Source organism: Humulus lupulus, chromosome 4 (genome assembly GCF_963169125.1).
Source record: "Humulus lupulus chromosome 4, drHumLupu1.1, whole genome shotgun sequence".
Lineage (NCBI taxonomy): Eukaryota > Viridiplantae > Streptophyta > Magnoliopsida > Rosales > Cannabaceae > Humulus > Humulus lupulus.
The window spans coordinates 23,533,192-23,544,529 of NC_084796.1; the positions used below are offsets into that span (position 1 = coordinate 23,533,192).

The window sequence follows — 11,338 nt, forward strand, 5'->3', positions numbered from 1 at the left end:
GCCGTATATGTGTTTGATTTTATGGACTGTCTGACTAGAAATGAGCTATCTGTTGTAGTGACTGTATACTATGCATATGTTATGTACTGTTTGAGTTTTCTTGCTGGGCTTCGGCTCACGGGTGCTCTGTGTTGCAGGTAAGGGCAAAGAGAAAGTCAACCAGCCATGAGTACGGAGTGCGTGGGGGCGGCGTGTACATGTTTGGCCTGCCCGACCGCTTTGGTTGGGGGCATTTTTGAGAAATGACTGTACTAAACTCTATTTTTGATAATTTATCCACTGTGTATCTATTTTGAGTTGTAAATAGTTTACAAACCTTGTTTTGGGATCCCAAGTGTTAAATAGCTGGAACTTTTAGTGAAATGAAGTACTTTTAAAGATTATAGCCTTGACTTTTTTGTTTAAAGCACACTTTTATTCTAAAAACCTCGCTCAGCGAGTTAGTTGCACATTTTAAACTCACTTAGTAACGGCTCTAAGGTAGTAGGGCGTTACAATAACACTTGCACTTTTCCTCCCAAAAAGTGACTCACGAACAAGGCTTCTCCCGAAGCTTGATGAACAATGTCCAAGTGTGTTCAACCTGCACAATTAACACAAAGACAGAAGTACACTGTAATAAACCACTAAGAACTTGCTGGACTCAAGTTTTTCACATAACAAAAAGTCTCTCTAAAACTTGAAAATATTTGGAAAATAATACACCAAGAGAGATGATAAAAAACCAACGACCTAAGGATGATTATATACTTTTTAGAATCCCTTTAGGTCGTGGAAAACAAATCAGAAACCAATAAGCTAATAAATGAAAAATCTTCCAAAACAGGAAAGTCAGAATCTGTTCAAACAGACTGGCAATCCGTTCAAACAGATTCATTGAACCTGGACAGTTTTTTAAACCCAGTTTCCCTAAATAAATAAGAAAACAATATATACATGATTTCTGGACAAATAAATCAGATAAAAAAATAATACTAATAATTTACATTTCAAGAAAGGATATTCTTTTATAGGAAATTATATATTTATTTTATTAACATATATATAATAATCTGATTATAAAAAGACACATTTCAACAAAACAAGAAACTACCAATTTTTCAAAAAATTTTCTTTAATTAATTTTGTCAACATTGTCAAATATGCCAATTAGAATTTTACAATTATGCGCGCGTTTATATTGCCTAGTTTTATTCTATATTTCTTGCCACCTTCTCCACTTGTCAGTACCAATTGTCTCACGAGGACCCAATAATTTAACTTGTATCTGAAATTATTTTCACCATGAGTAGTATTTTGATTTGTTTTTGTAAAACAAACGTTGTGATATGTAATTTAGTAAAACATATAATCCAAACGGTTAATACTGCAAAATACATTGACTAAAATGATTTTCTTTTTTAGATGAAATGATTTAATCGATAGGGTCAGGAAGGTCATTTCAACAAATTTCCCGGCACAGAACACTACTCTGAAATCTGGATAAGCATTTTCTTCGTAGTTTGGATACTCTAGAAAACTCTTCACCCCGGTTCCCAGCACCAATGGAAGTTCTGGGACTTCCTTCCCTTAACACACTTTCCCCTCATTTTCATAAGCAAAGAATATCTCAACTTTCCTCCAAAACAACACTATGCCAAAGGACTTGGGAACTATCTTCATCTTCCTCCTCTCTGCAACTCACAACATCTTATAGAACCCACCATTTTGTATGCAAGTTCTCAACTTTTTCTAACTTACTCTTTAATAAGTGTTCGTTTTTTCAACTTGATTTAAGATTATATCTGGGTTTTTGATTGCGCGTGGTATTTTCTTAGGTGCTAAACAGAGCTGCCGTGTTTGATTTATGTGTGATTATTTGTTTTTTATTTTTAAGAGGAGGGTTGTGATTCGAATGGAAGCTGAAAATGAAGATTACGAGTTGAAACAAGTGAAGGATATGGCTGCTGCCAGGAAGAGATGGGAAGCTTTGGTAATTGTTCCTGATCACTCTAATGAACTAAGTTCTGGTAAATGGAAATGGCATAAATGCAATTTCTTTTCTTCCTTTCTAAAAGATTATTGTTCTTAATTATAGGTACGAGATGGAAAGGTTAAAATTTTGACACCAAAAGAAGCTGGGTATGCAATTCAACTCTCTAACAAAACCTTACTCGATGTTCGTCCTTCTACCGAACGCCAAAGGGTAACTAGCTTTATATCCATACATTTTCTTTTTTTAACACAAATAACTTGTAATGTAGCTATTCTAGCTTTAAACGATGAAGTTAGAGCTTGGTGATCCTTTTTTTTATCTGAAGAACTTCCTGATCTTGATGTTTCAGTTTCAGTATGAAAATTATTACTTACACTACTATCTCTAGTTTCACTCTCCTTTTATTAGTTCTTATGGCATTTTTGTTAATGTCTGCATCCTTGGTTTCACGACCAGTTTTCTTACTGCCTTTCATTCTTTCTGTAGGCTTGGGTAAAAGGCTCCACTTGGATTCCCATATTTGAAGTCGATAACAGTGCAGATCCTGGGACAGTTTCCAGGAAGGTGACAAGTTTTGTGATGGGTATGTTCCACATTACTATTGAAATATTACCCCTATTTCTATCAATGTTAATGGAACTAATTTACAGTCATTAGTAATAAGTAGCTTGTCAAAGGAAAGAAGAGTGTTTATTATAGGTACTCTGATTACCAATCTTACATGTTAAAATCTAACTAATTATTTTAGCTGCTTACCCCTTCTGGTCATTGTTCTCTTAATTATACATGAATTTTGTGTAGGTGGCTGGTGGAGTGGTGTGCCTACATTGTCTTATGATACGTAAGTTGGAAACTATATGATTTCCATGGTTTATATGTGCAAATGTTGAGTTGGATATTCTTTATTTTCTTCTGCCAACAGCCAGTTCTTGTCAAAAGTCATGGAGAAATTCCCAAAAGATACTGATCTTATAGTGGCATGTCAAAAAGGATTGAGGTGAGCTTTTGTTTATCTACCTGTTCAACCAGATTAAATGAACAAACCATAATAACATGTGATAAATAGTACAAAATCTTAACGAGGTTCGCCTAATGTTTGGCTACGTCTACAAGCTGCTGCAGATCTTTTACTAAGGGAGAAAATTATACAAAGTGTTAATAATACTCAAACTCACAACCCAGTTCTTTCAAGAAACCTTGAAGCCAAATCATATCCTTACTGGCTTCAGTGATGACAACATATTCTACCTCGGTTGTGGAGAGAGACATGTGAAACCTTCACCATGTATGCACCCTCTCTGTCTTGGATGGTTGTTGCTTGGATAGCCTGAAATGAACATGTAAAGGTGTACTCAATAGTTTAGGATTCTGCATGTTGAACTTGTCGAGTACTTCGCTGATGTACTCAAAATGTGACAACATCAAAGTTTCAGGACCGCTTCACTGTTGAAATTATTGATGTAACAACTTTTATCTGCTTTTCAAACCCATATTTCCTAGGAGCTTGTTAAGCCATAAATGCTCTTCTTCAGCCCACTAGCCAAGTCATTTTTTCTTGCTTTTATGAATCATTTGGGTTGTTTTATATAAATCCCCAAATCACCATAAAGAAAGGTTATTTTTTATATCTAGTCAAGTTGTAAATTTTCTACAACTACAATTATTAATGCCTGTTTGATTGTAGATAGTGTCACTACTAAAGAGAAGATATCGTGTCTTCCTTTTTCTCAAAGCCTTTAATAAGTGGTCTTACTGTGTAATGCATGCTTCCATCATGTTCTACTGAAAACTCACTTGTTATGGAGTGCTTTCTTTCTTTAAAGTATTTCAGCTAATTCCCATGTCCGATTTGTCATGAGTGAGTTTATCTCATATTTCGTGACAGACTCCAACCTTACTGAATTATCCACCTGCATTGGTTCATCCTAACACTATGGTTCTCCATTGCCAGTGAGTGATAAATAATGTAAAAAGGGTGATACAACCTCTTTGCATTATTTATTGTTGTCGAGTAGGAATTCCTATATGCATTGCTTCATTATAATAAACAATGCACAAGAAGAATCTACTTGTAGTTATGTGATAGAGTTTGGAACTTCTACTGCATATCACTATTTTGAAGTGGGAATGGAATTTGGAGTCTCCCATGCGCATGTATTTACAATATTATAGAACTCAACCATTTCACTTCCCAGTCATATTTGGCACATTTTAAGCAATGTATCATTTGAAAGACATAAAAGAATCACCTTTAGAAATGATATATAGCAGCCATGAATGTTGCATAGACTACTCAAATTGTATATCATTTATTTGGTCCATTATTTGATTCCTGGACAGATCTCTTGCTGCTTGTGAATTGCTGTACAATGCTGGATATACAAACCTTTTCTGGGTTCAAGGGGGTCTGGAGGCTGCCGAAGACGAGGTGCTTGTTTCATGTAACTTTGGAATAAAATTTTCGTCTACTCTCGTTTTTCAACTAAATATGGACTTGATATTCTCACGTTCTCATTTTATGGTGCAGGATCTTGTCATAGAAGGACCACAGCCACTTAAATTTGCTGGAATCGGTGGGATGTCAGAATTTCTTGGGTAATTACTTATGCCTGCTCTGTTTTTCTTTTTAAAATAAAGTGCATGAAAAAAGCAGACAAGTATACATTTTTTTAGATAGAATCTATCAAAAAAATTCTAATCATTAGCAAAAGATGTATTTTTCCAAGTGAAATAAAAAAGGAAAGTATTTCACATGATCCAGTCTTATCAGCAAGTGAATTTATCACAAGTTCCTTTAATTTCAGTTGGACCGATCAACAAAGAGTTGTAGCTGCCAAATCGGGTTGGGGTTACCGACTATTATTCTCTGCTCGTCTGGTAATTCTCATTTATGGGACAAATTGACCTTCTTTATATATTTTCCTTTTCTAAAGATACTAGTATCTTGTTTATTCTTTTGACACAGGTTGGAGTCTTTCTGATTGCTGATGCCTTGTTTATTGGTGCTCAGCGTTTAGGTATCTATATCCAGGATTTAAGATCACATTGATGTTTACTAGATGCATCATGTATGCGAGTATTTTCATTTAAGGAAAACATTGCGCGGTAGCAGATGACAGGAATCACATTTTTCTGAGCTTGATAAGTCAATTTTGGTTGGTAGGATTATTGTCACTAAGTTAAAGATGTTTGACTGTAAATCAGTCAGTGTTAACTTTTCCTGCTTGCCCTGCCAAGATTTCTACCATGTGCTGTTGAAATTAGTATTTGATTAAACTAGATGTCTCTTGTAATTAGTGAAGTATTTCTTTAGCCTACATATTTTCTTCAGAGTTAGGTGTAGGTAATCTAAACGTGCATGTATTGCATTCCTCTTTTTTATATTTCATTTTCTACTTATTTGGATTCACTTTTTCACCTACAGAGCCAATTAGGCAATGAATTGTGGGAGCATTAGTGTTTTTAACTGTGCTTGCATGAAAAAATTCAGGGAGATTTATTGAATTCTATCTTTTACTTCATATTTTCATCTTCTGGCATGTAGTTGAAAGTATATCGTACATGGTAGATTCAAAATTTATAGGACAATGTGTACTTAAGATGGGTAGTTCAAATAGTTAGGCATTTGGTTTTTCTATTAAGGTTTGTGGTTCGAGTCAATTTTGGACACTTGCATAGAAATTGTTATAATTTTTTGGTCTCCAAATATTGTCAGTGAGGTGAAAATTTAGTTTCAATGGGTTTATACCATTTTAGCTCTCTCTGTTTTGTTTTTTATATTATTTTGGATTCTTAGTTTTAAATAATTACAAACATAATTTTTTGTTTAGGTAAAAAGTTAAAGATTAGGATATTAAGCTATATTTTGGTCAACTTATCTTTTTGGATAAGATCTAAATACCCTTAGTTTTATAAATTAAATAAGATAAAATAAATTAAAAACCTGATTAAAAATAATAAAAATATAAAATATGTTTGACCGATGATCTTCGTTTATGGAAAACTTTGTGTGAATACTCAAAGAAATAGTGTGAATATTTAAAGAATTTGTGTGGATAATAATCAAGTGAAGAAATAACATCAGAGATTATAATGGTAAGCTCAAGTAGAGCTTACGTTCATTCACTGTCAAAGATTGCCCCCTTTCATTATCATTTGACTATAATGGTAAGCTCAAGTAGAGCTTACGTTCATTCACTGTCAAAGATTGCCCCCTTTCATTATCATTTGACTCTTTTTATAGTCATATAGAGCCATTACGAGTACATTCATTTTAGTCTTAACTTTCATACTATTTATTGATATTAATAAATATACACAAAGTTATTGGTCGGTTACAAATGGTATAAATGAAAATAAATAAAAGTTAGGTAGTTACATCATTTATGATGTTTTGACGTTTAAATGGTGTGCAGAATTTTGATGCTTGTGACCAGCTAACATTCCTTGTACAATTCCTTAGTGCTCGCATAAGTAGCCTGCCCTTGTAGTAGCTGTGTTTCTGGTCTCAAGGTTGCATGTTTGTGTAGCAGTATTTCTGCTCTCACATATTGTGCTCATATGTAGAATTCGCACAAGTGAGTTTTACCATTAACATATACAACCAATAATATAAATTGTCGTTTTCAAATGATAGAACCTAATTATCCCGAGATGGGTAGTTGATCATTTTGCTGTATGCTTTGAACATGTGAACCAGAAAACAACCAACTATATTACAGTGTTCTAGCTCAGAGAAAGCCTGGTTTGGCAAAGATCAAACTAGCTCTACTGTCCTGTGCATTATGATGCCAAAAAATTGTGTCATATCCAAATCTTTATCTTTAAACAGTCAGTAACACCAAGAGGAACTCCCAATCAAATCAATGCAGAAGTTGAGGAAGAGCAGCTCAGCAATCGGTGTTCCGAACCTCATAGCTGGGAAATTCTTCTAACACCAGTCTCATAACATAAGGTATCAGCTCAAAATCCTGTTCTCTTCATTTGATAGTGCTTCCCTGAGATCTTTCTGGTTTAATGCTTCTAGATCCTCTCAAGTTTTTAGCTAGTTCATTAGAAAACTACTTGCCTCGGCAGGAAACTACTTGCCTCAGCATTAGAAAACTACTTGCCTCGGCATGATTTATGATAGCGCAGGCATTACAAAACTACTTGCCTCGGCAGGAATATCATATCTATTGATACTATTACTAAATAGCACAGGCATTAGAAAACTACTTGCCTCGGCAGGAATATCATATCTATTGATACTATTACTAACATACTCCATGGGTTTCTCATTCTCTATATCTAGCCCTAGAGCATGGGAGTGTAATCGAAAGGTCCCTTTTATAATTGCCTTCATTTAGCTAGTTCATGGAGCTCACTCTCTAGATACCCTCCAAAGGCCCCTGTAATATTTTGAAATATTTTTATTTGTAGAAAATGAGAAGCCAAGAATATAAGTGTTACAGTCATTGACTAGTGTTTCCTGTAGAGAAAATAATGCATGCGAAAGAAAATCTATACTGAAGTCGAATACATTGGCACTACAAATCCCATCTCACAAATTGGTATGATTTATGATAATAACAGCAAACAATTAGTCAAGATAAGATAAGATTGCCATTTAAAAAAGAAAAAGATAAGGTGATCCTAATCTCAGGCGTTTGGACGTATCTTGAAAGTTGCTTTTTGTTTTGTTTTTTTAAAATAAGTCATAAAATTCAATCTGAAACATGAAACGCAGCAAGTTGGGCTGAAACCTTTATCACAAAGGACTAAAGTTTGACAGTTAACTATTTAGGCCCACATCATGGAAAGCGTGGTTTGGCAAGGACAACGAATCCAACTTTTCTATGCATTGTGATGCCAAAAACTTCAGTCATATCCAAATCCTTAGCTGTAACACCAGGGGGAAGCTCCCAATCAAAGCTATGGAGAAGCTGAGCTAGAGCAAGTTCAACAGCTGCTATACCAAAATTCATACCTGGGCAAATTCTTCTCCCAGCTCCAAAGGGTATCAGCTCATAATCATGACATTTGAAATCAATTGGGGTGCCCTGCAAAAACCTTTCTGGTCTAAAAGTTTCAGGGTCTTCCCATATTTCTGGGTCTCTTCCCATTGCCCAAGCATTGACGAAGAGCCTTGTCTTGGCTGGAATATCGTACCCATTAATGACTACATGCTCAATGGATTCTCTTGGCATTAGAACAGGAGCTGGAGGGTGTAGTCTATAGGTCTCTTTGATGACTGCCTTTATGTAGTTCAGTTGAGGCAAATCACTCTCTAAAACCACTCTTCTTTCTCCCAAAACGCTTTGAATTTCGGTTTGTGCTTTCTGAAGGGCTTTGGGGTTAATGATTAGTTCTGTCATACCCCAATCAAGGGATATGAAAGTTGTATCAGTTCCTGCAGCAAACATGTCCTGTAATACAAAATAACATTATGTTACCTATGTCCTATCTAGCCCCCCCCCCCCCCCCCACACACACACACACAAAGAAAGTACAGTATGTTATGTTATGTGGGATGATCACCACTTAATTTAATTTGTTATGGTAGGTTATGTTTGAAAAGTAGGATTGAATTGGATAAAATTGGATGACTAAATATTAAGGAAAAAAGCAACAATAAATTATGAAAAAACAAGAATGATAATTTTTTTTTCTTATTAATAGACATAGAGATGAAAGATTAAAATTAGTAAACTTATCTGAAAATTTTCAATTTAATTAAGTTTTACAATGGTAGGTGGACTAATTTTTTCAATATTTTACCTTTTAATTTTTCAATATATATTGTCCAATACGCTTTAACCTTTCAAAAAATAAACTAATAGTATTTTCATATACTCACAAGAATGATAGCCTTGACATTTTCCATGCTTAGAGTCATCTCACTAGAACCATTATTCCTTTGTATATCAAGTAAGCCATCCACAAGGTCCTTGCTCCTCTCATCTTTCACTCTATCATGGCCATGACGATCAAGATGTTCACCAATGATCCGATCAAACAATTCATCAAACTGCTTAAACGTATGAATAAGTCTCGATTTCATTCCTGTTAAGCTAATCACAAACTCAAGGGAAGGAAAGAAATCTGAAACACCAAGTCCCCCAAGTAACTCTTGAAACTCTTCAAGCAACTCTTGGAAACCTTGCTTATCATAGTCACCTCCTTCTGAAAAGTCTCTCCCGAAAACTACCTTACAAACGACATCGTTTGCATACAATCCCAGCATCTTGCTAAGATTCACCGTGCCAGGATAAGATTCCGAAAGTCGTCGAACCAAACGAGCAACTTCTTTTTCTCTAACATGGCTATAGTATTGGACCTTTCTGGAGCTGAGAAGCTCCAGATTACTGATTTTCCTTACGTACCTCCAGTAAGAACCATACTGTGAGAAACCTATGTCCTTACAGTTATAAAAGAGGTACTTGGCAGCAATGATTTGAGGACGGTTTGAGAAGACAAGGTCATGAGTTTTGTAAACTTCTTCGGCCACTTTAGGTGAGGAAACTATGACTGTTGGGATATGACCGAGTTGCATGTAGAATATTGGACCATATTTTTGTGACAAGTCTCGGAGAGAGATGTGAGGTTTGGTGCCAAGTTGGTGAAGGTTTCCGATGATTGGAAGTTTTGAAGGGCTTGGTGGGAGCTTCAAGCCTATTTTTGTTGCCGCCTTATTATTATGGAAGAGTAAGTACTTGAGAAAAATTGATACAAGGAAGATGAATAGAATAAGATAGGTGAACTCGTGTAAAGATTCAAGGAGAGCCATCTTCGGCGTACTTAGTACTACTCTTGATGATCTCAAACTCAAACCCGAGGTCAGATATTTATATGTACTGTTACACGACTTGTATTATAATGAAAATTCTACATTAACATTCCACATATATATTAATAAAATATAGAGAAAACTATAGAGATGATTGATTGAGTGAAAAAATGACTTGCTTTTCTTCATTGAGATACACGGTATATATACACAAATACAGAATAGAAGAAATAAATGCAGAATATTTACAATTAATAGTGATATTCTAACTAAGGAAAGAAACTAAATACAAGAAATTTGCAAGCACTTATCACTAGGTGAATCTATGATTTGCTAGTTGTTAATACTCCCCTAAAGCTTGACTATAGATATTGATGAGTCCAAGCTTGTGCATAAGGAGATCAAATACTTTTTCAAATAATCCATTGGTAAGAATATCTGCAAGTTGTTGATCAATGTGCACATACTCAATTTTGATAACTCCTCCATCAATTTTCTCCTTAATAAAGTGACGGTCTACTTCCACGTACTTTGTTCTGTTATGATGAACCGGGTTGTGAGCAATACTAATAGTAGACTTGTTGTCACATTAGAGGTGGATGGGAGCTTCATACTTATTCTTTAATTCCACCGGTAGTCTTTTTATCCAAATTGCCTTGCACACTCCATGAGCCATGGCTCTGTATTCCGCTTCCGTATTGCTTCTTGCAACAACAGATTGTTTCTTACTTCACCATGTTACCAAGTTGCCCCATAGTAAAGTACAGTATCGTGATGTAGATTTTCTGTCATCAATTGATCCGGCCCAATCTGCATCAGTGAATACTTCGGCGTTTATTTTAAGAGTTTTCTTAAAAAAACAACGCTTTGCCTGGAGTTTGCTTCAAATACCTCACCACTTGATACACAGAATTGAGATGACCTTGGCATGGATCATGCATATATTGACTTACTAGACTTATTGCAAAAGCAATGTCTGGTCTAGTATGTGAGAGATAAATGAGCTTTCCAACTAACTGTTGATATCTCCCTTTGTTAACTGATTCTCCTTTAAACATTCGGTCTTTGTTTCCTAGTTCGATTGGAGTTTTGGTAGCCTTACAATCTAGCATTCCAGTTTCTTTTAAAAAATCAAGTTTCTACTTTCTTTGTGATACAATAATACCTCTTTTGCTCCTAGCAATTTCCATACCTAGAAAGTATCTCAGTGTTCCAAGATCCTTGACTTCAAACTCTTTTGCCAACAATCCTTTGATCAAATTTATCTCCGTGGTATTGTTGTCAGTGACTATTATATCATCAACATATACAATCAGGACAGTCATCTCTCCTTTTCTTGAGTGTTTAATGAACATGGTGTGATCTGTATGACCCTGTGTATAGCCGAGACCCTTGACTACCTTTGAAAACTGATTGAACCATGTCCGAGGAGATTGTTTCAGGCCGTATAGAGATTTTTTGAGTTTGCAGACGATCTTGGGAGATTTTTCTTCAAATCCAGGAGGTTGAACCATGTAGACTTCTTCTAGTTCACCATTTAAGAAGGCATTTTTTACACCTAGTTGATGTAACTCCTAATCTAGGTTGGTTGCTAA

General features: G+C 35.2%; 2 protein-coding genes across 2 annotated transcripts; one reads left to right on the top strand and one right to left on the bottom strand.

Annotated features, from left to right (window-relative positions):
• Nucleotides 1–1,435: 1,435 nt before the first annotated feature.
• LOC133830195 (rhodanese-like domain-containing protein 11, chloroplastic) lies at nt 1,436–5,384 on the top strand. The gene is made up of 10 exons (XM_062260120.1): nt 1,436–1,709; nt 1,877–1,972; nt 2,078–2,185; nt 2,462–2,558; nt 2,777–2,816; nt 2,898–2,972; nt 4,316–4,403; nt 4,503–4,570; nt 4,780–4,852; nt 4,941–5,384. The coding sequence occupies exons 1-10, from the start codon at nt 1,545–1,547 to the stop codon at nt 5,022–5,024; spliced, it is 894 nt and encodes a 297-aa protein (XP_062116104.1). The 5' UTR covers nt 1,436–1,544; the 3' UTR covers nt 5,025–5,384.
• Nucleotides 5,385–7,501: 2,117 nt separating this feature from the next.
• Nucleotides 7,502–9,903, bottom strand: LOC133830194 (cytochrome P450 71AP13-like). Its single transcript, XM_062260119.1, has 2 exons — nt 8,814–9,903; nt 7,502–8,382 (listed from the first exon to the last, which is right to left on the bottom strand). Exons 1-2 carry the CDS (start codon nt 9,741–9,743, stop codon nt 7,768–7,770), a joined length of 1,545 nt encoding a protein of 514 aa, XP_062116103.1. The 5' UTR covers nt 9,744–9,903; the 3' UTR covers nt 7,502–7,767.
• Between the last annotated feature and the right edge of the window lie 1,435 nt (nt 9,904–11,338).

What these genes read in the sequence shown, in the direction of transcription:
- LOC133830195 (XM_062260120.1), top strand. Translation starts at nt 1,545, where the DNA reads ATGGAAGTTCTGGGACTTCCTTCCCTTAACACACTTTCCCCTCATTTT. An exon ending in GCATGTCAAAAAGGATTGAG is followed by an intron (nt 2,973 to 4,315) that starts GTGAGCTTTTGT and finishes ATTCCTGGACAG; the next exon opens with ATCTCTTGCTGCTTGTGAAT. An exon ending in GGGATGTCAGAATTTCTTGG is followed by an intron (nt 4,571 to 4,779) that starts GTAATTACTTAT and finishes CTTTAATTTCAG; the next exon opens with TTGGACCGATCAACAAAGAG.
- LOC133830194 (XM_062260119.1), bottom strand. Translation starts at nt 9,743, where the DNA reads ATGGCTCTCCTTGAATCTTTACACGAGTTCACCTATCTTATTCTATTC. An exon ending in ATGTCAAGGCTATCATTCTT is followed by an intron (nt 8,383 to 8,813) that starts GTGAGTATATGA and finishes TTTGTATTACAG; the next exon opens with GACATGTTTGCTGCAGGAAC.